General features: G+C 43.8%; 1 protein-coding gene across 2 annotated transcripts in view; it reads left to right on the top strand.

Moving 5' to 3' along the window:
* Positions 1–1,513: 1,513 nt before the first annotated feature.
* ARHGAP20 (Rho GTPase activating protein 20) overlaps positions 1,514–24,289 on the top strand; it is a 91,324-nt gene continuing 68,548 nt past the window's right edge. Inside the window, exons 1-2 of one of the 2 annotated variants that reach the window (XM_043530121.1) lie at positions 1,514–1,533; positions 13,788–13,873. In XM_043530121.1, the coding sequence (XP_043386056.1) occupies positions 13,791–13,873 (83 nt within the window). In that variant the 5' untranslated portion in view covers positions 1,514–1,533; positions 13,788–13,790. Of the gene's footprint in view, positions 1,534–1,833; positions 2,144–13,787; positions 13,874–24,289 lie in introns of those variants that run through there. The other variant, XM_037890505.2, reaches the window with a different exon arrangement.

The following is a 24,289-nucleotide window of genomic DNA, read 5'->3' as shown; positions in this document are numbered from 1 at the left end:
GACACATTGAGTTCTGGAGTAAAATTCTTGTGATGTTGCAAGAGTTTTCAGCTACAAATGTGTACAAAAGGCAGAGGCTACTCTTTATGTGCATTTTTGTGCCAGCATTCAGCTAGGGCTCAAGATTAATCTCTGAAAAGTACCTGTACTCTTACCCTTCCACTTCAATTCCTCAGCTCCCTGCTTCATGACCTTTTCAATGTCAGCACTGGGTGTCCTAGAAATACCATAGATAGATAGCAGGGGTCCCATTGGATGAGAGACATTATTCCACAGCAAATGATCCCAAACAATGTATCAATTGTCACATGTCAAAACTAGGCCAAAATGATTTATTACTATTCTTTAAGATGAGTGTGGTAGTGCCTAGAGACGTTAACCAGGTTGAGGCTTCTTTGTGCACACGGTGGTACAAACATAGTAAATGACAGCCCCTAGCTCAAATAATTTTACATATAACTCTTCTCCTAGATCCAAAGTTAATGTACAGCTAGTGTCCAGTGAGAGGGTAAGTTATAAAAAAAGCAGTATGGGGCTTGAGCACTTTGAATCATGTAGCATATAGTGAAATAGATGCAGTAGCTGACATGTCAGAAGTAGTTAAAAACATGGTGGAAGCAACTGATTCCAAAGTAGTGTTACACATTTACACTAATTTTTACACATTCACACAAACAAAACACCACTAAATAGCCACTTCTGGTTGCCAAAGAACTTAGGCTTCTCTTCACTGTAGTATGTGAAGGAGTGCAAAAACAAGATAATTGCGTCTAAATAGGGCTGGAATGTGGGAATACAGACCATGGAAAAGTGGCTATGGGGTGTGCCCACTTCACCCCACTATCTAGCCATCAAGAGCCCTTCTGTGTCAACAGCATATTGCATAACCTCCATATGGGACAGGTTCCTGTCCTCCCCCTGGGAGGAAGCGTTGGGGAACAAACATGTTCTGTCCAATGTTCCCTTCTCTAATTGTAATTTATGCTGCTTCCCTTTTTACGAAATGTGATCGCCCAGGTTGGACGGGGACACAGGAGCGCCGCTGGGAGCTACAGATGGGAGTGAGCCAGTATTGCACGCAGCAGAACCAACTGGCGTGTGGCTAGACAGAGGCAGCGTGCACCTGACACCCGAGCCAGGGATTCTGGCCCTGATTTTCCTAACTGGCCCCCAAGTCTGCAGATCGTTCGGGTTATGTCCTCTCGGTGGGGGGGCTAGACGGAAAGGGGAGATTGTGGCCTCTGCAATGTATTTAAAAGCAGCAGCCTTTGCTTTATAAACCAGCCTGTGTTCCAGCTGGGCAAGTGGTGCAGTCCAGCGGCTCGAGCACATCCCTGGGCTATTTATAAACAGACCGCAACATCTCGGTATTCAACCGGACCCGGGGGGGCGGGGAATCCTTCGAAAATACGTGACAGCTGAATGGGGCCTGCGTAAAATCTGACCCCTTTTGCAGCAGCTGCTGGACCGAGTGTGGCACGGCCCTGGATTGCAGATGCCGTGTGTGCCCGCGGGGAGGCTGCGAATTAACAGGTACTAGCGGCCTCGCTCCGATTCGTGACAGCGTCAGAATCGGCCTCCCCTGCGCACGGAGTGGCGCCCGCTCACGCAGGCAGGGGCCGCATCCCCTGCCCAGGCTCGGCCCCCCGGGAACGCGCGGGGCACGGCGCGCCCGGGCAGCGCGAGCCCCGCGGCGGGGACACCTGCCGCTGCAGCGCCACCGCCCCCCGGCGGCCGGCAACTGCGCCGGCGGCGCGCTGAGCATGCGCAGTGGCCACAGCCACACCGCGGCGCTCCGCGTGGGAGGACAGGGAAAGCGCTCCCGAGCGGTGTGCGGGCGGAGCCATCTGGCCGAGTGGGCGGGGCAGCTGTGCTGGTCTGCCGGGGGCGGGGCCAGCGGAGCGGGTGTCCGACGCGCTCTGGTCCCGCGCGCTCGCTCGCAGCCTCACTGTCCATGGTGCAGCCGCCGCGCGGGGTCCTCAGCGCCCGCCGCCGCGGAGGGATGAGCCAGTGACCCCAGCGGGAGTTCGGGGAAAGGAGCTTGATGGAAGCGATGTCCCCGCAACAGGATCACGTCGGGCAGGGGCGCTCGTCCTCTGTGAGCGGGGAGTCCAGAGCCTCCGCAGCCTCCGAGAGCAAGAAGGTGAGAGAGAGAGAGAGCGAGCCCCTCACACACACCCCCTCCAATGCACCCGGGCAGCGGAGAGCCCCGAGCCCCTCATCGCCTCCGATGCACCAGGGTAGTGGAGAGCCCCTCCCTCCCATGCACCTAGGTAGTGAAGACCCTCGAGCCCCTTATCACCCCCCCCGATGCACCCGGGCAGCGCAGAGCCCCTCCCCCGCAAAAAAACCTAAGTAGTGAAGAGCCTCGAGCCCCTTACTCCCTCCCGCCCCCCCGTTGCACCCGGGCAGCGGAGAGCCGCGAGCCGCCCCCGCCCCCCCGTTGCACCCGGGCAGCGGAGAGCCGCGAGCCGCCCCCGCCCCCCCGTTGCACCCGGGCAGCGGAGAGCCGCGAGCCGCCCCCGCCCCCCCGTTGCACCCGGGCAGCGGAGAGCCGCGAGCCGCCCCCGCCCCCCCGTTGCACCCGGGCAGCGGAGAGCCGCGAGCCGCCCCCGCCCCCCCATGCACCCGGGCAGCGGAGAGCCGCGAGGACACCCCCATACTCCCTCCTCCCGGGCGGGCAGGGAGCGAGCGATCCCTCATTCCCTCCCCCCAGTTCCCAGGTATCAGTGCGGAGGAGGAAGCCCCGCTTCCCCATCCCTTAGCCTGTGCCCCTGTTCCGAGATGATACGCCCCGGGCCCCATTGCGTTAACGCCCCTCCCTCTCCCATGGCACCCCCGTCCCCGGCCCTGTGTTTGCAGGATGTCCCCGGACTCCCCCTCGGGTTGGCGCTGGCCGCGCGGTGCAGCTGGGTGTACGGTTGTGCTTTGCCGGATCCGCTCTGGCCCCGGCTGAACGAGCCATTCATTTAAAGTCATCGCCAAGAAGACCCGCGAAGTCCAGCCGGCCGCCCGCTGCGTCCCCCCGAGTGTGTGACTTAGGGCAAGAAGAGGACGCTGCTTGTTTGAATCCAGGAGTGTTTGTCACCCTCGGCACGGGTCGGTTTCCTGTGCTGAGTCTGCCTGCGACAGCGATGATTGCCGTTAGCTGTTTTCTCTAGTAATTTGCCATAATGATCCACGCTGTGTCTAAGGGAAAAGCTACGGGGTTTGTTTCAAAGGAGCTGTTGACATGAACATGAATGATAGTGGCACAAATCAGAGATGTCCGTATATGTTCGGTGGTGATTGTTACTGATTCGATCGACGCCGGATTGACTCAGAATAGCCCCTTGTTCTGTAATTACTTTGCTCCTGGTCTGCGTTGTCCGGCCGGGGCCAGCGGGGGAGGACTCTGGACGTTGCCCCACGCACTTTTAAATTGAAAGAAACAAGAAAGGGGTTTCCGAGGAAGAAAATGAGCGCTAATAGTGTTCCATCAGCTATAGGAAAATCGGACACAGCTTGATATCCAAAGCCATCTTCAAAATCTCTTTCAAAATCAGTTAGGGTTTGTTTGTTTCCTTGCCTGATTATGTTGGATGCTAAATTTCCATTCTAATATACAGCCAGTTAAATTGTCTCTGCCGTATTCTTACCACAATGTAAAATAGGATCTCCTTTTTCATTTTAGCTCAGCATATTGTGCATTATTTTTCCATTTGAAGCTCACTGAGAGAATCCAGGTTTCGGAGTGGTAGCAGTGTTAATCTGTATCAGCAAAAACAAGGAGGAGTCCTTGTGGTACCTTAGAGACTAACAAATTTATTTGGGCATAAGCTTTCGTGGGCTAAAACCCACTTCATCAGATGCATGGAGTTTGGATAGGGATCTCTTCTTACTTACAGAGTTTGCATTAAAATGTCGTTAAATTCATGCAAACAAATACCTTTTCCTTAGAGAATTACACCGAATACTGCCAGATTGGTTCTTGGGATTATGATGCCTGGCTGGGTTGGGAATGTCCTTCATAAATCTTTCCAGCCCTAATTGTATCAGGTTAGGAGGGGAGTGAAACCTCTTTGCTAAAGGACATGCTTGTATTCAATCTTGTGCTTAGGCATGGAACTTTATTGGCCACAAGAGCAGTGCGGCGCTGTAGGGCAGCTACAAATCTTAGTCTCTCCATAATGCTGCTCCACGTGAAGAAACAATCCTTATGGCCAGAAAGCTTTTATGTTACATCTCAATTGCAGGGGCAATAAAAAGTGTTGTATTTTCTATCTGACAATGAATGCAACCAGACTGAAAGTGCATGCTGCAGTACTGCTCTGACCCAGTTCAGTGGCAGCAAGTAAAAATTTATAGATAAAACAAGTATCGGGGTAGCTGTAGATAGATAAAACAAGTATCGGAGGGTGCATCTCTATCCACAAAGCCAACAAGGAGTCCGGTGGCACCTTAAAGACTAACAGATTTATTTGGGCATAAGCTTTCGTGGGTAAAAAACCCACTTCTTCAGATGCATAGAGTGAAAATTACAGATGCAGGCATTATTATACTGACACATGAAGAGAAGGGAGTTACCTCACAAGTGGAGAACCAGTGTTGATGCCCTGTTCTTAGCACCTTAGAGACTAACCAGTTTATCTGAGCGTGAGCTGTAGCTTACGAAAGCTTATGCTCAAATAAATGGGTTAGTCGCTAAGGTGCCACAAGTACTCCTTTTCATTTTCTGAATGTAATCTCTGTGCATATTGTATCTTGCCACCTATGAAAGCCGAAATGCCCTCTGAAATGAAGGGGGAACAAGAACAATAGAATGATAGGAAGCTTCAAATGCTGTGAGATTCAAAGTATTTTACTACAGCCTCCTTTGTGTAATTCAGCATTTTGGATGTAAATAATATAAAGTAATAGAGTGCATTGTTGTTAATGGTGATACTGTCCAAACACTCAAGGACAGCCCTTGCTCCAAGGAGGTTACAGGCTGAGGAACTTTACCGCCCAAATTCTGCTCAGCCTCCAGCCAGTGCTGAGAGGGAGCAAGGATGCTGGTTAGCATGACCACTTCCCACAGATCCTGACAGCCATGTCAGGATTCCATCTAGTGGAGGCACACAAAGTGGGATATGTATGTTTGAAAAGAAGCAGCTTGTGCCTCTAGCTTGTAAATGCTGCAGATGGCATGTAGCATTCTAGGTGAGGGTAAGGTTGGTCACGCTCTCGACTTTGCATATATTGGCCTTTGAGTTGATGATGTGGTGGCTTTTATAGGTTCACGTCCTTAGTGCTCTTTAAGTACTGCACTAGAAACCTGTTCTGCTGCTGCATGAGTGAGGAAGAGGCTTCCTATGATCTTGCTATACTAGTTCAACAGAGGTCAAGGCCTGGCCCTAGTTTTGCATGGAATGGAATCTCAAATGAGGTATCGTTACTGCTTAGATACTACAGTGATGGATACTCTGTAAGTACCTATATATCATGGTATTTATCTTACAGTGTGTGTATAACAGAAGAATGGATGGAATCCTTGTTGTTACAGTGGGAGATAAACTTCCTTGTGTGCTGGTTACATATGAAATTCTGTGGGAGAGCAAGTTGGTAATAGATCAATATAGAGACTGGTGACAGTCTCAAAGATCAAAATAGTGCTAATGGAGATATGATATTTAAGATTAAAGATGTTAAAATAGCTTTAACCTCTTGACATGAACCCTCTCAAAATAAAAGAGAGACTATCAGTAGCCACTAAATAACTCATTCTTCTTATCATGACTGTATTTTACTCAGTCTGAATTAAGCTTACTTAGCAGAAATAGTTATGCTCTTCTGTGTTTCTCAGAACTCTATTTTATCTTAAGTTATTAGTTTGCATGTAGATGTCAAAGCAGATAGAAGGAGTGTGTGATCTCTGTTGAACCACAGGGCTGGAAGATGGAAGCTGCCTACGTTTTGCTCCCAGCTCTACCATCTACTTGTGTGTGACTTTGTGCAAATAGCAGAATTTCTGCATGCCTCATCTTCTCTAGATGCAAAAATGGATATAAGTAGTTACCTACCTCAGAGACTTTGTGAGGCATCGTCAATCGATGTTTGAGACATGTGAAATACTTTGCACTTCTACATTTGACATAGAAGTGCAAAGTATTATTGTTATGCTTGTGAAAAATCCAAAGCCAGTTTCTAAGCTGGTGTAAATTGGTACAGTGCCATTGACGTCAGAGGAGCTGTGCCAATTTACACCAGCTGAGGACCTGACTTTTGAGGGCTAGTCTATACATGGTTTTTGTGCTGATTTGAGGATATTTGTTTCTAAAACAATATAGTTAAATTGATGCAATTGCTGTTATCACGGGTATGGCTGTTGCTTACTATGCTAAGGAAGGAAGAATTCAGGTGATGCAGAAACTTGTACTTGGTGGATATAGTTAAAAAACTAGGGAGCAATATTAGAATAAGCAGGGGCAAGTATAACCTCCCCCTTTCACTGCCTCTTCATCCCCCTGTAAAAATAGGCAAATACATTTTGTTGTTTTCTCTCTATACCTGCCAACACCCCAATTGCATTGCTTGTATGTTGTATCCCTTTCCTATGCCCTTATATATTTTTTTTTATTTTGGAGTGTAAGCTCTTTGGGGCACTGTTTATATCTTCCCTTAAATTTGTATCATGCCTAGCACAAAGGGGTAAGATTTTGGGTGCTACTATAATAATATTACTGCTAATGATAACTGGAATCTTGGCTGCCTAGGGACACTTCTCACACTACACTTTTATCCTTGTAATGGAAAATTACTGCATAAGTTTAAGGTGATATGAGCAATTTTAAGTCAAGTGCGGACTGAAAATAGCATGTAGTTAAGATTAACTAAATCATTAATCCACTTGCTGTTTAGAAATGAGCCAGTTATATGGCATGTATTGATTTATGATAACGTAGCACTGTACCTCAGTGCCCAGCAATGTTGCTTTAGTCAAGGGTCCAGGATTAATGATTCTTTTTTGAGGGTGGCCATCCATGGGAAAAGTAGAAAGTTTTATGTCTGGAGAATAAAATGATGTCCCAGTTCCTGAGTTTCCTGGCCTTGTTTTTTCACTCCAAGGTAGTAGCAGTCCTCAATAAAAACTGTAGTCCCCAGTACCTAGGAATTGCATATGTCACATCTTGTATGGACTCTGAGTTGCTTGCAGTATCTAGGTACAAGGGGAATGACTTAAGGAAGCAGAGACAGCCTGAACCCAAATTTCTGTTTTTTATATTAGCTTAAGGCTATTAGAATCCTTTGCTTCTCATGCATGTGTCTAGCAGATTCCTATGTACAATCTGTACTCACAGGTAAGCTCTCATTTATGCTCTGGTAGTATTTATGACTCCTTTGTCTCCTCTTCTTCACCTGGAGACAGGTTAGCTGCATATTTACATTCTGTAGCCTGACACATGTAACCAAAGGCAGAGATACCTTGGAACCTAGCTGTGACCTGCTCCATATATGTCAGTACATCAGAGAAGCGAATGCACTCGGCACAATGAGCAAACATATCAGACACCCGAGGAAGGTGACATGAGACACATGCTTAGTGGATGCATATCGTAGCTCCTGAGACCCTTCCGACCTTTCAGAAAATCCTGCCAGAGATTAAATTAAAGCTTGGGTGTGTGAGAGAGTGAGGATCTCCCCATATTCTTTCAAATGATGGGAAGAAACTAGGCTTTAAGATGTATGTAATAGGATGGGATTCACAGCTTTCACGCCCGCCTGCATTTTATTAGTTCCCCAAATGGGATTTCTGCTGCATCAGTACTTCTCCAGTAGCCACTTGACATAGAGAAGAACTATATGAGGTTTGTCAGTTTTAAACTGCCGCTGGGAAAGCCCTGCACTACAGGAGCACGGACACAACTGTACCAAGTGTTAATCCTCCTCTTGCTGTGTGTGTATATGCGCACACTTGCCCGGTAGCAGAATAACTGGACTAAAGTAGAAGAGGAGGATAGCAAGGAAGTGCTGAAACACTGTTGGCAATAGGACTTGCTGATTTAGCATTCCGTTTTCCCTACAACCCCTTTCTCCAGTTTTTTGTTAATATTCCTCCTTCGCACCAGCATTTGAAACGACATAATAGGTGAGATCTGCCTGCCAGATGTAAATTAAAGCATTAAGAGTTTTTGATCTAGGGTAGTAGTATGACTGCTGATAGCATATCTCTTCTTGCTCATAATTTCTCTTACTGATCTTCTGTTTTCCTACCCCAACTTTGCTTTTAGTCTCTGTCTCTTACTGTGCACTCTGCCACCCGTTCATCCTCTTGTATTGATGTCTCTCCTCTCATGCCTCTCTAATTGTTTTCTCTTTAGTTAAACCTCTTAAATTGACTTTATTTTTGGGAAAGTCCTTGTAAGTAAATAAGTAAAAGTATGTTGTCAGTGTAAACAGTCACTCAGTAGTTTGCTAAATATTCACTTGATCTACCTTTATGGTAGATGAGCCTTGAGAAGGACATTTTACATTCTGTAAATTTATGGAGCATCCAAACACACTCTCACTACAGGCTAACCTAATAACAGCTGAACTGTCAACTCATGAAGCAATCAGAATCATTCTGATTAAAAGAGGTCAAGAATGGGGTAGAAAGTTATAAACAGCCCTGTTGTCCTACTGAAGAAATAGTGAACTTCTTGGGGTTTAATTTATTTATATTCAATGCGTACTGTATGACTTTGACAAATATTAGATTAAGGCATGCAGAAAAGAGAAATAAACGACATAAAGGGCTTATTACCTACTAAGTTATAAATGGCCTAGTGCAGCAGTTCTTAAACTGGGTCAGGACTCTGTTTTAATGGAGTCACCAGGGCTGGCTTATACTTGCTAGGGCCTGGGGCCAGAGCCAGAGTCCCAGTGCCCCGGGCCAAAGCTGAAGCCCAAGCCCAACTGCTTCAGCCCTGGACAGCGGGGCTTAGGTTACAGGCCCGCTGCCTGGGGCTGAAGCCCTTGGGTTTTGGCTTTGCCCCATTTCTCCCACCCTCACCTAGGGCAGTTGGGCTTGGGCTTTGGCCCCCCCACCTCAGGCAGAAGGGCTCGGGCAACCTCAGTCCCTCCTCCTGGGGTCGTGTGGTAATTTTTGTTGTCAGAAAGGGGTCGTGGTGCAATGAAGTTTGAGAAACCCTGGCTTAGTGATACCTCTGCAATCTAGCTGTGAAATATACTCAGAGTGCTGATGCACAAGTAGATCTTGAAAGATAAACTGTTGGACAGTGAGCAATATTTTGGGGCTTTTTTTTAGTCTTAGTAAAACAGTTATTTGTAAATCTTGGTACAGGCTTCCTTAAAAGTCTGTAAACATGAATTAAGTATAACGTAACTAAACCATAAAGCGTGTATGCCCTGATATTTTTGTTGTTACTTCAAACATCAAGAGGGCAGAATTTGTACGAATGAAATCATTAACTGTTCTTATTGACTTAAAACTCACTCTATAAAATCTTTGTTTAAAGCGGGTTTCTTTTCATTAAAAGAAAAGCAAAGAGTTGAAGGGTCCAGATTTACCACCCAAAAGAGCAAAATCCTCTGCTTGCAGAACAAGTATAGCAGTGATAGTGTGGGTGAAGGTTGCAGTAGCTAGCCACTGTGCTTCAATCCTGACCCGCTTTTAGGGATGGAGAAGTTAATTCAGTTTCCAGACACGTACAATCCTTTTGATTCTAGTGAGTGAGCCAACAAGGGTGTCTGCCTTTTACAGAGGTGGTGTTTGTGTTGTGGTCACCTATCCACTAGGGATAGATTGAGATTTTCGTCCCCTTTCACATAGATCACTGAATCATCCTCAGATGGTATTGATTTTTCCTCTGGGTTCAGACCATTGGCTTAGAGACCAAAGGTTCCATATTTCATTATCAAGCTTGCAAGCCCTTCTGTTCCCATCGTCTCCTTAAAAAGAAAGTGTCTTACAGTTAAAAAAAAATCTGACATTCTTGCATTGTATGTTGCTGGGATACATCAGCAATATTCATTCTGTGAACACACATACATTCTGTAAACTTGATTCTGCTCTAATTTTGTCATTGATTTAAATGGGAGCTGGACCAGATCTTTGGTTTCTTTAGGACACAACAAGGTTCATGTATTAATCTAAATATGGTATTGAGTGAGCTTAGATTATTTGAGCATGAAAAAAAACATTATGCTAGGATGATCACAAAAGAAGTAAATCAAAACTTAGTTGCACGTTGAGGGCTAGGGGTCTGTGTGTAGAATAAGCTGAGGATCAGGGCCTTAAATAGTTTAATAGTATCAGTATTATGTGAGACTGGAGCGTAATATGTAAAAATACTACATAAATCAGAATGGTAGAGCTATCAAATAGCTGAAAAAGGATGTGTGTTCATTTCACTAACCTGGAAAAGAGTGATCAGACACCTATTTTGCTTCTCGAGATGCTCATAAAAATTATAAACACTGTACCACTTACATCTGGTATCTTAATTATTTTTCCCCACAAAAGAAATCATATGTGCAATGAATTCTTTTGTGTGTTCTCTACTTAACAAATGCCCTGTTGATCTCTTTTCAGGCCTAATATAATGAAATACTATGCAGAAATCATAAGAAAGTGCTGTATTTTCAGTTAGGTTTGTTTTTTAAAAAAAAAAAAAAAAAAAAAAAAAAAAGCTCCACTCAAGAACTGTCATACATTAGCTTTCTCACAGAATGGAGATTAATACCATAATTGAGCAACACAATATAAAGTGACTGTCCACTTAAACTACTTGCCAAAATTAGTTTAATGCTTGAATTTAGGAATAGACTTCCCTGGAGCAGATGACTAGGTTGATACTCGGAGTAAAGGCTGGCAGTTTTACTGCTCATCCTTCCATCAATAAGATTACAAGATCTAATTTTTTAAATGATTTGGGCCAGAACCTGTAAATTATCATAACTCAGTTGAATTCTATGGAGCTATGCTAGTTTATATCTGGTGAGGATCTGGCATTGTACGTACAGTTTCTTTGCAGTGATAACACTTTAATATGGTATTATAACCCCAACAGAAAACTTTAAGGTGAAATTAAGATTACAGGTTCATTTCTGTGGTTTGAGTTTTAAAAAAAAATAGAAACTCAAGAAACATAGCGATAAGGTAGAATTTAGAAGAAATCCACACCTATGAAAGTATGTAAATGTAAGTGAAGTACAGTACCTTAACTCTGCCCCTTACAGATGCCAGCCTACCATCTTTGCCATGCAGAGTACTAAAAATGTGCATCAAATAGGGCTCCGTGTCTGTCACGGAGGTCACAAAAGTCACGGATTCCGTGACTTTTCGTGACCTCTGTGACTTCTGTAGCAGCCAGTGTGGCTGACCTCAGGGCCGCCCAAGCAGCTGGTTCTGGGGCCAACTGCTCATGTGGCCCCGGGGACAGCCGTTCTGGCCGCTGCTTAGGAGGCTCCGGTCAGCTAGCCCCATCTCCTGAGCAGCTGCTGCTTGGCGGTCTCCGCCAGTGGTCCCAAGGTGGCCAGAGCAGCTGCTGTCAGCAGCCCCCAGCAGCGATCCTGGGGCAGCCAGAGCAGCTGCAGTTTGCTTGGCAGCCCCCAGCGGCTGGTGCCACTGCCCACCTGCCCAGCAGCGACCCTCTCTTCCCCTTCCCCTCCCCCCAAGATTGAGTATGGGGTATTTATAGTACAACTCATGGACAGGTCACAGGCCATGAATTTTTGTTTATTGCCCGTGACCTGTCCATGAGTTTTACTAAAAATACCCATGACTAAATCGTAGCCTTATTCATAGGATATTGATTTTATAATGTTCCATATCTGCATGCCTCTGCCAGTGAGGATTTGTTACCATACTACTTTCCTTTATTTATATAAATGTTAGAATTTCATGATCTGGACGTATGGGATTTGTATATGGAGAAATGCTGGCTCTGTGTCTGTTGTCGCTCCTCCCCCTAATCCCTTGCCCTCTGCTTGCTCTTCATGCCGTACAGATCCTCTCAGGTCTCCTAAGTGCTGCCAGCAGGAGACCTCAGGGTGTGTATATGCATATACAAACACAGGTGGGGAAGCTAGAGATAACAAACGTCTTGGGTGCAGTTCGCTAGAGCAGGAAGCTGTCTCATTCCCCCACAGAATAAATGAAGTAAATTAACTTAATTTTGATTGTTTCCCACTCTCAATTCTTTAAACTAGGAATCTGTCTAAATAAATAAAAATTAGAAGAACTTTATAGCTGTGTTGAGCAGTACTTTTGAAATGTTTTCATTTACAAAGAGCTGGCCTGACTAACTTCACTCTTGGTTGGGAAATTCTCCTTTTTCCTATGACAAGCCTCTTTAGCGATCTATTTATGTTTTGAGGCCTCTCTGCAAGGCTAGAGACTTGAAAGCTTATGTCTACAGCAGTGATTTGAGTCCTATTCTGAACTTACTGGAGTCTGATACTCATTTCTTATTATTCTACCATGGAGTATTGCATAGTTTTTCCTCTCAGTGAAGAATGTAATATGAACCTGCCCTAAAAAGTTTTATGCTATATTAAGAATACAAATTGTCAGAAGAATCAATAGTCCTCTAAAATGTTTAATAGTATTTAGTGGTTATTGTTAGCATAAAGGAAGAAAATCCTGGATCATGATTGACTGAAAAGTCATGGGATGAATCTTAAGAGTTTTATTTTTGTTTGTTCTCCGTGGTCACCAATCCTGAGATCTGGAACAATGTTAAAGGAAAATTCTAGTGTTTTTATATCAAAGCTTGTAAGGACAGACACATGTCTTAGAAGCTATAGACTAGGGGCATATCTCTCAACCTTCAGTGCATGACACAGTCAATCCAAATGTGTGACAAATGACCAAAATGTGGAATACCTGGGTTTTGCTGCACAATGTGCCACGTTAGACAAGTTATAGTGATTTTGTGTAAGCTATAGAATCTGTATTTAAGAACACATCTTCACTAGGTGAATTAAATACACCAGTTTTTTTAAAAGAAACTGGAAAAAACAAATTCTACCATGACTACCAGGGTTGGGGTGGATCCTGGTTGCACATCAGTAGAGTTGGAACCCTCCAGCCGTTTGGATCACCAGCACAGACCTCTATTAGTTGAGCTAAAATAGTAACTTATCTTTTCTGAGGGCCAGCCATTAGAGGGGGATGTCACACATGCTTTGCCAACTAATTACTAGACATCAGAAGAATGTTGGAGAGGTCAGGAAATCTAGGGTTTTTTCCTGGCTGTTTGAGGGGGGTGGTAGTGGTTAGAACAGTGGTCTGTTTGAAAGTCAATGTAATGTGTACTCGTAAATCCTTTGGGTGCTTTTGAAAATCTCCTCCTTGGGGAAGAATAATCTTATTTGTTTTTCACTTTATTGTAATACTCAGCTTCACGCAATAGAAAAATATGTTGCTCTCTAGAACTACTTCTATTTTTCTCTTTTCCCCCCTCTTTCTTCACCATCCTTTCTTTCTCTATATCTTCCTTAAAAAGCCTTTTCTTTTTGCGGATACAGAGTAACACGGCTGCTACTCTGAAATATATCTTCCTTGTCTGTCTTCCCTCGTTTATTCCTTCCCTGTAGTAATCCCCAATTTGTTCCCTGCCTTCTGTGAGTTTCACTGTCATTTGCTTTCCCATTCTATCCAATAATCAGCAATTAAATAGTTAATACTGACACTTAGTGTTATCAGTCTTTAGAGATAGCACTCCAGTTAGACTAATGGAGACAGGAGCTAAATGTCTGTATACATTCAGTTAGTGTTTAAAATCTCACCTCTGATTCCTTTTGTTTCTCTTTCCAATCAGAAGATGAAGAGCCTGGCTCAGAGACGTCAGTCTGCACCATCTCTGGTCCTCAGCAAAGCACTTAACAAGTCCAGAACTATCACCAGGTGAGTTGATCTATTTTGCGTTGATGTATTTTGCTGGTTGTGCTTTTTCCAGTTTCTGAGCCCAAATCCTGAGATGTTTTTGACAAGCAATTATCCATACCAGGCTAAATTATGTCTTCAGGCACAGCCATATTGAGGAGTAGTAGGAGGTGCCTTCACTGCTAACTACATTGGCATAATATCTACTGGAAGGCATAATGCATCCAGAGGTGCTGCGTGGAATGCATGGAGAGGTGGCTCTTGCTACAACTTTTAAAAGGCATTTTCAGTGCCGCTCTCTAGCACAGCTATCCTAGTGCTGGCTGATATGCCAAGGAGGCAAGCATAGCTGCTCTCCAGCCACACCCAGGCCTGCCTTATTTGAGCTCCTCAGCCCATCAGCTAGCATTCGTCAACCCCATTCCTTTTGCACTGGAAACCAAATCATGGCTGCCTGCTCTGGTGATGGAATGAGCGGGGAAGGAGGGGGAATGGTTCCCTCTTTCATTCTCTCCCCCCCCGTGCAGCACAAAGTATAATTCAGTATCCGTTGCTGTATGAGCTAAGTTTCTGTGATACATTACTGTATATAACTCTCCTCTTACGCTATGTTGGCATCTTATTAACAATTCAGTAGACTTTAAACCTGCAAAGTACCAATGTTTATGAAATAGTGAACAGTTAAGTAGAATGTTATGTCAGACTAAATGGAGAATCTTACTGAGAAGCATAACTGAGGAAAGTTAAAGCACAACTACGCAAAGAATCACTTTCTCCCACACTGTGGTATGGAATTGAGGGAATTAATGTGTGGGCCTTGGAAAATTTGCTGTTTGATCTACTTAATACCTGGATCCATGTTTATCATCCAGTGGAATTCCAGAGCATTTGGAAAATCTGAAAAGAATAATGAGAAAATATCAAAGTTGCAGAAGAACAAAGGAAAGTAAATTGAAAGTACTAGACGCTGCTACAGGTCTTTTTTTGTCTTTGAATCAAAAGGAGAAACATAGAAAAAAACCTCTAAATGGTGTTTACACTACTTCGTGCAGTCTACATGGGATTGGAAGCCTGGAACTCATGGGTTCTGGCCCTGGCTCTGACACTTCCTCTGTAACCGTGAGCCAGTCACTTAACTGCTCTGTTTTAGTTTCTAGGTTACTTACCTTCCTCATTAAGGGGTTAGTTATGACTCAGAGTCTATGGTAACTCATATTTATGATCTGTTATTTACTATTTCCTCACCATCTTGGCAACTACCTTAAAATTTGATTTCACAGAACACTTTTTCATGCAGAATTGAATTTCTCAAAGCAGAGAGGGGTGTGCATCTTCCTATATACTGTGAGTGGTGACAGCTTGAGGGTGTGATTAGACACACAGAGACAGGCTCCCACAATACTTAGTCTTCACAGTTTTCCTCAGCTTGTTGGCATCTAGCTCAACATCTGTCCATCCCTTTAATGGTCCCGTGTCTAGAGCCAGCTGTATCTGCAGTAGCTCAGTATCCTCTCCTTGGAAGGGATAAGCAAGGGCTCAGCTTAATTAATGTCTGGTGCTTTCAATATGTACAGAACTATATAAAAGAACTAAGTGTTATATCCCACTGTCCTCAGATAATGGACTTTTCCAATAGTATGGGTCTCATTTATAATGATCCCCTCCAAAAGTCAATCATTAGGAGCCATTTCTACCAACAGAGAGTCCTAAAATTTTAGGACCTGCTCTGTTGAGTTCAGTGACAGAACTTTCCTTCACTATAATAGAAGCAGGCTTGTGCCCTTAGAAAGGAATACAAGGTAACCCTTTGGATCGTCCGGTATTTTCATTTTTCACTAGGATTGTAATTTCTGTATTACCCTATTCAGCTTTCCTCTTCTGTTGCACAAAATGCATTCCTCTTCTTCAATAAACGGGATGAGTTTGAACTTCCTGCTCTGCTTGTTGTGTAAATGTTTAACTCTTGTGAAGTGTTCTCTCATTTTAAAAGAGAGCTAAAGAACAAAAAAACAACTGTTTTCTAATCTCCAAATATTTTCTCTCTCAGCTATTTTAGCACTTAGTTCCCTTTTGTTGTAAGCAAAATCCATTATTCTCCTTCTGGCGGTGATCCCCAATGCCAGTACTCCAATACTCTGATTTGTTAATGGTTGATTAATCACTTGTAGATAATAAGATCCCATGCAAAGTTAGCATACATCTGTGAGGTATTTTATATTAATCGTCTCACCTCAACAGCTGGTTCGCCTCAATATTTGTTGAAATTAATGAGCAAGTGCAAAGATTTTTATAAGGGCAGGAAATACTTCGAAACATGAGTCGGTTCATATTTCAATAGCAGTTTATATATCTCAGGTGTCCTCAGACTACATACGACACAACTTAATAAAAATGCAAGTGCAGGGCAAACTTGCCTTCAGGCAATGTAAAGATTATTCACAGTACTTCCCCCCCCCCCCCCCCCCCCCCCCCCCCCCCCCCCCCCAAGAAACCGTTCTGATGTCTGGAGGTAGCTGTTTTAGCATTCAGTGAATTACTTATGGCAATTGGCAGAAATTTGGCGTTTAGAAGAGTCTGAATGGTTTATAAGATGGTTGCTATAGTGCTGTGATCTAGGGCTGTGTGGCTGTTACTCTAGATTTACACTGGTGTAATCCCATTAATACCAATGGAATTACTCTGGATTTTCACCAGAATAACAGTAGAATATGGCCTATTGTCTCCAAAGGATGAAAATATTCGGAATGTTCTTTCGCTCCTATTTTTGGTTTTTGTCTTCTCCATACAACCCAGCCTGTCTGTCTTCACAAAGTAACACTGGATGATCATGCTAGCACTTTTTTCAGGTAATTTAGATGGCTGCATTTGAAGTACTTTGAGCAGGTTTTACACTAGAAATATAATGAAAAGACTGCCCCAGTGTATCGTGACCTTGATATGGAGCAGCTTAAGTGTTCCCAGGGTCCTGAGAGCAGTGCCGTTGGGAGTCTTGCACTCCTGGCAGGTTCACCCAAAGTGGAAAAGTAAGCTTCCAGATGAACACCGAAAAATAACGAAACAGAGTGAGGAGCAGCAATCGTGGCCAGAGAACTTGAGAGACATGACCTCAACAATGATGCACTGAGTGAGACCTGACATGTAGAAGGACAGCTCAAGGAACAACGTGGTAGTTACACTTTGTTCTGGAAAGGAACAGGTGACGATGAGGGACGAATCCAGGGCATTGGTTTTGCCATAAAAAAAAAAAATCGTCAGCCAACTCTCGGAATTATCACTTAGCGTCAGTGAATGACTCATGACCCTCTGCCTTAAACTTGCCAAGAACCAGCATGCAACACTCATCAGTGCATAAACTCCAACCCTTGATGCTGATGAGGAAACCACAGAAGGATTCTACACCAACCTTGACCAGATTTTCTCCATCATCCCCATAGAGGACACACTCCTACTCCCTTGAAGATTTTAATGCAAGAGTTGGACGTGACTCTGAGCTCTGGAATGGCATGATCGGAAAGGAAGGAGTGGGTGAAACCAATTCTAACGGAAATCTTCTGACAAAATGCACAGAACACAACCTAATTATCACGAACACTAGGTTCCACCAAAAGAACAAGTACAAGACATCATGAGAACACCTGGGGTCTAAGTATTGGCATCTGATCAACTATGTCATTGTCCGTGATTGTGAAGACGTTTACATCACCAAAGTGATGACAGGTGCTGAAAATTGTTGGATGGACAGTCACTGCATCTGCTCCATTACTTCTATCAAACTTGCATCAAAACAACAAATGTGGAAGAAATCAACCAGATGGAAGATCAGTGTTGAGAGTCTCAAGGACCCAACTAAATGTGACCTTTTCTGACAGTGCCTCCCTGAGAAACTGATGAATACCAAAACTGAGATGTAGAGCCCCGAAGATCACTGGAAAGCACTCAAATCAGCTGTGTATGCTGCATGTGAGAGAACACTGGGCTTCTCAGCCAGGAAACACCAACATTGGTTTGATGAGAAGGATCAGGAAATCCAAGATCTGATCAACTGTAAGCACAAGGCCTTTTGTGCTTGGCAGAATGACATCAATTCCAAGCAGAAGCCATATGTCCACCATCAACTCAAAGCTGAGGTTCAAAGGAAAATACATGAAATGAAGAACAAGTGGTGGGAGAACAAAGCAAAGGAGATCCCAACAACTCGCAAACACCCATGATGTGCACAGATTCTTCAACGCCACTAAAGCCCTCTATGGACCCAGCACCCAAGAGCTAACCCCCCTTAGATCCAGGGATGGATCCAACCTCCTCAGGGACAATGAATTGACCAATGAACGATGGAAAGAATACTTTGAAGACCTCCTTAATCACAACTCCAATGTTGACAAAAGCATCTTTGATGGGATGTTGAGGGGTTAAGTCAAGGATGACCTTAGAACCCCACCAACACTCATTAAGGTAAAAGAAGCCATCAAGCAGATGAAGAACAATAAGGCATCTGGACCTGATGGAATCCCCACCAAAATCTTCAAAGAAGGAGGAGGAGAACTGTATCACCAGCTTCATGCCCTAATGTTCAAGATTTGGAATTCAGAAGAAATCCCAGACGATCTTAGGGATGCCATGATCATGACCATCTGCAAGAAAGAAGACAGATCGGATTGTGGAAACTATTGAGGAATTGCCCCGTTGTCCACTTCCAGAAAGATTCTTGCCAGAATTCTCCTCAACTGGCTGCTTCCTCTTACCGAGGAAATCCTCCCAGAATTGCAATGCAGATTCAGATTATCTCAAGGTACCACCGACATGATCTTCACCACCCACCAACTTCAAGAAAAATGCTGCAAACAACATCAGCCTCTGTATATGATCTTTACTGACCTCACAAAAACATTAGACTCTTATCAGTTGTGAGAATCTGTGGAGAGTTCTCCTTAAATTTGGATGCCCACCAAAAATTGTTGATGTCTTCTGACTCCTCCATGACAACATGTCCGTGATGGTGGTCAGCAACGGCTCCAAAATGGACCCCTTCCTAGACAAGACAGGAGTCAAGCAAGGCTGCGTCTTGCTTCAGCCCTTTTTTTCCATCTTCCTTGCTGTCATCTTCCTTCTCGTTGTGGACTTGACATTCAAAACAAAAGGGACAGCAAGCTCTTCAACCTCAGTCGCCTCTGATCCAAGACCAAGATTATCACTAAATCAGTCATTGAACTCCCATTTGCAGACAACTATGCCCTGTGTGCCCACTTGGAAGAAGATCTTCAAAAAAATAGTCGACATTTTCTCTGAGGCCTACAACCAACTCAGCCTCACACTCAACATCAGAAAACTGAAGTACTCCGCAACAGCCTCCGAATCACTGGGATCCTGCTCCTATAATTCAGATCAGTAGAGAGACTCTGGAGAAAGTTGATCACTTCCTTTACCTCAGCACCCATCTGTCATAGAATGCTGACATCGATCAGGAAATTCAACACTGTTGTCAATGTGCCAGTGCAGTTTTCACACATTTGAGAAAATGTCTTCAAAGATTGTGACATCAGTAATCAAACCAAGCTTTTCATGTACCAGCCCATTGTTATCCCTGCATTCTTGTATGGTGCTGAAACCTGGGTCACGTACAGTAGACACCTCAATATTCTTGAACAATGCCATCAACAGTGCCTCTGCAAGATCATCTGAATCAAGCGGGATGACCAATGCACCAACATCAGCGTTCTGTCCCAAGTCAAAACCTCCAGCATTGAAGCTATGATCATATACCACCAACTCCATTGGACTGATCATGTTCTTTGAATGCCAAACAATTGACTTCCAAAGCAGGCCAACGGACAAGGGGCAGACAAAAGGTGCTTCAAAGACACCCTCAAAGCCAACCTGAAGAAGTGCAATATTGACAAACCAAATTCAGATCAATTATATTTGGCCCTGAGAATGGTGTGCAGCTGAAATCATCTCGTTTACTACTAGGTATCATTGTGGTTCAATTAAGATTGCATGACTTTCTGAATGACCTGTTCTAGAGATCCACCAGAATTTATGGGTTTGAAAAGGGAATTACTGGGTGAAATCTGACGGTCTGTGTTATCTGTGAGGTCATACTAGATGGTTATTGTGATCCCTTTTGGCCTTGAAATCTATGAGTCTCAAAACTCTTTTGAATCTTAGAATCATAAAATATGAGGGTTGGAATGGACCTCAGGAGGTCATCTAGTCAAACCCCCTGCTCAAAGCAGGACCAATCCCCAACTAAATCATCCCAGCCAGGGCTTTGTCAAGCCTGACCTTAAAAACCTCTAAGGAAGGAGATTCCATCACCTTCCTAGGTAACCCATTGCAGTGCTTCACCACCTTCCTAAGTGCAGGACTTTGCACTTGTCCTTGTTGAACCTCCGCAGATTTCTTTTGGCCCAATCCTCTAATTTATCTAGGTCCCTCTGTATCCTATTCCTACCCTCCAGCATATCTACCGCTCCTCCCAGTTTAGTGTCATCTGCAAACTTGCTGAGGGTGCAATCCACGCCATCCTCCAGATCAGGGGTCAGCAACCTATGGCACACGTGCCAAAGGCGGCACGCGAGATGATTTTGAGTGGCACTCACACTGCCCGGGTCCTGGCCACTGCTCCCAGGGGCTCTCCTGTCAGCCTGGTGTCCTACCGCTGTCCCCCTGCCACCCAGGGTCCCATCCGCCAGCCCCCGCTCAGTCTGCTTGCAGTCCCGGCCACCGGTCCCAGGCGCTCTGCTGCCATCCTGGGTCCTGGCCGCTGGCCCGGGGCTCTGAAGCCTCCCCTAGCTGTGGCCCACTGGCCCCATCCTGGGGCAGTGAGGGGTGCAGACAGGGGCAAGAGGGAGTGCAGCTCAGCACCCCCACCTTAAAAATTGTTTCAGTGCTACTGTACTGGGATATTTTAAAGTCCTGATTTGCTGCTTACATCACTTTTGCGTCACGTGGAACAGCATATTGCATTTGATGATGTGCGTGCCATCTGTTGTGATTTTTTTCCCACTGTAAGTTGAGGGGTACGTTTGACAAAATGTCAGCTCCTAAGAAAGTAAAGTTAGATGTCCGTTCATTTCACTTCACAGCAACATTTGGTGGCTAAGTCGTGGCAAGGTTTTGGTGCGCTTTGTAAACTGTTTTGATGCAGTCAAGGCCTTTTTGTCAGAAAAAGGATAAAACTACCCCAAACTGGATGATGACAAATGGCTGTGTAAGATCACGTTTCTAACTGACATCACTGCTCACCTAAACGAACTTAACCTCCGTCTCCAGGGTCCAGGGCAAAGGGTTCTGGATCTTTATGAAACCTGGAAGGCATTTGTTGTAAAACTAGCAGTTTTTCTTGGGATATTCGATCTTCGACTTTCTGCTACTTCCAACACATAAGAGCTATCGACACATTGCACTGTTAGTATCGACGAGATTGGAATGTACATGCAAGAACTGGAATCAGAATTTTCTGACATATTTCAAGATTTCCAGCAATTTGGCCCAATGGTTTCTTTTCTAATTAAACCTGAAAAGTTCAAAGAAAGCGACTTGGATTTGTCTGTATTTCAGTGGATGGGTGTTGAAGCGTTCAAAATGCAGCTCATTCAGTAAAAAAGCTCAGAATTTTGGGCATCAAAGTTTGGAGATCTGCGGAGTGCACTTAAAGCTACTGAGAGAGATCATGGGGCCTCTATTCTGACCTGCTGGACGTCCCTGCCAGTGAAATTTAACTGTTTGAGGAAAACTGCATTTGTAATGCTTTCAGCATTTGGATCCACATACCTGTGTGAAATCTGTCCCTCTCGGAGCCAGTTAACAACTGATCACTCAGAAGCCTGTATGCAGCTTAAAATATCCAAATATGTGCCAGACAATTGAAAACTCAGCAAGGAAAAGCAAGGGCAAGGATCACACTAAACTGATAAGATCTGCATTTTAATTTAATTTTAAATGAAGCTTCTTAAACATTTAGAAAACCTTATTTACTTTACATACAACAACAGTTTAGTTATATACTATAGAGACCTTCTAAAAACCTTAAAATGTATTACTGGCACGCGAAACCTTAAATTAGAGTGAATACATGAAGACTTGGCACACTACTTCTGAAAAGTTGCCGACCCCTGCTCCAGATCATTAATGAAGATATTGAACAAAACTGGCCCATGACTGACCCTTGGGGCACTCCGCTTGATACTGGCTGCCAACTAGACATGGAGCCATTGATCACTACCCGTTGAGCCCGGTGACAAGTCTCAAGCCAACTCATTTTTTCAGACAGGAATATTGTTTGGAGGGATAAGAGACATTAGATGTTAGTATAGCTATCAGGTTTCTGAGCCTTCAGTGAGCTCTTGTGAAGTGACACCTACTCCCACTTTGAGCACATGGTAGGTCTGGAACTTAAGTATGTATTATCATTATTATATATAATTTGTATTAATGTAGCATCTAGATCATGGAGCAGAAACCCATTGTGCTAGGTGCTGTACAAACATGGAACCAAAGACCATCCCCACCCTAGAAGAGCTCACAATCTGAGTAGAAGACAAGATCCAGCAGACGGATACTGACAGGGGAGTACAAGGACACAATGAGACAATATTGGTCAGCATGACAGGCAGCGGTCTCAGTGCTCTAGCAGCCTACCCATTATCAAGATTTTTTTTTTAACCATCACAGCAGAGAAGAGTTGAAGGAGGGATCTGAAGGAGAATAATGAAGTAGCTTTGCAGATATTTTAGGGGACTCCTCTCAAGAGTGAGGGACAGGATAGGAGAAAGCATGAAGGTGCTGGTTTGAAAATATAACAACGGAGGCTGGCATCATGGGCCAGTATTGACATCATTATCTATTTCCTTTTTCTAATTATCAGTTTCAGCAGAACATTGAGGGTCAATTGTGAAACGCCCATTGATTTCAACAGGTGCAGAGTTAGGAAACACTTGAGTGCTTTTTGAAAAACACCCCCCTAATTGTTATGCTTCTAAATGAAGCTGACTCCTTCTCCCAAGAGAAAAAGGCAGAACTCTTGCAAGCTGTAACACACTGATATAATTTCAGGAGATTTTAGAAACAGTTTTATTTTTAAAAAAAGAAAAGGAGTACTTGTGGCACCTTAGAGACTAACCAATTTATTTGAGCATGAGCTTTCGTGAGCTACAGCTCACTTCATCCGATGAAGTGAGCTGTAGCTCACGAAAGCTCATGCTCAAATAAATTGGTTAGTCTCTAAGGTGCCACAAGTACTCCTTTTCTTTTTGCGAATACAGACTAACACGGCTGTTACTCTGAAACCAGTTTTATTTTTGGATCTACTTGACAGTTTGCAAATAGACTCCTGCATGTTCAAGTGAAATGGTTAGAAATGAAACTACCCTGTGCTATTCAGTATTTTGATAGACTAGGAGCAAAGATTGTGTTAAATGTTTAAAATAATATTTTTAGAAGGCTTCTGAGTGGACCTCAGAAAGAAATAGATTAGAAAATAATCCTCATTTGGATTTTTAGGTTTATATCTGAAGCTGTATGGGGAAAAAATATAGATTTAAGGAATTTCCTAGGGTTTTTTTTCCACCCCTTCCATTAAGTAGAATCAAAGTTTCATGTTTTGTGGAAACACTGCTCCTTTTCCTAAATCACAATAAATGATTCTGACACGTTATCTTTGAAGGGTTCTGGCTAAATGCTAAGTATTCCTAGATAACAAAGATCGTATGTGTTATCTAGTAATACATGCCACTCGGCTCTAGGCAAATACATTGTGTTCCCAAAGTCTTGGACAGTCTGTTCCTAAAGTATTAATCAGAAGATAGTGGATGAGCCAATCTGTGTGACTAGAGGAAGACAAAAATAGAGATTTAATAAATGTAAATTGCCAGAAAGCCTTTACTATTCCCTCTTCCCTGGGAAGATCAGTATTCAGTTTTTTATCGAAATCAGGGTGTGAGGAGGAGGGGAATAAAGGCCGATGTTAATTAACGTGTTAAACTTTTATTTCAGTTTGCAACCGTGTGCTGTATTTTCATTTTCTTTTTAGATAAAACACAGCCTGTGCATGTTTGGTGATGGTTAACACCTCACATTACTATTAATATTAGATTCTGCTCCCATTTGACTTCAGTGATGCAGGCCCATAGTGCATTTCATCCCAAAATATTTTTCAATCACGTTCATGTAGAGGAATTGCTTCACTTGGCGCTGAGACATAGCCAACTCTGGAATGTGGCAGCTATTTACTACAGCAGCATTGCTACCCAACTTCTTAGGACAGGCTGTGAAGAAGAATATTGTAATGGGAAGGGATAGTCTTTTTGTTCTTTTTTCAGAGTAGCAGCCGTGTTAGTCTGTATCCGCAAAAAGAAAAGGAGTACTTGTGGCACCTTAGAGACTAACCAATTTATTTGAGCATAAGCTTTCGTGCGCTATCAGATGAAGTGAGCTGTA

Source organism: Chelonia mydas, chromosome 1 (assembly GCF_015237465.2).
Source record: "Chelonia mydas isolate rCheMyd1 chromosome 1, rCheMyd1.pri.v2, whole genome shotgun sequence".
Taxonomy (NCBI): Eukaryota; Metazoa; Chordata; order Testudines; family Cheloniidae; genus Chelonia; species Chelonia mydas.
This window is presented reverse-complemented; position numbering and strand designations above follow the sequence as displayed.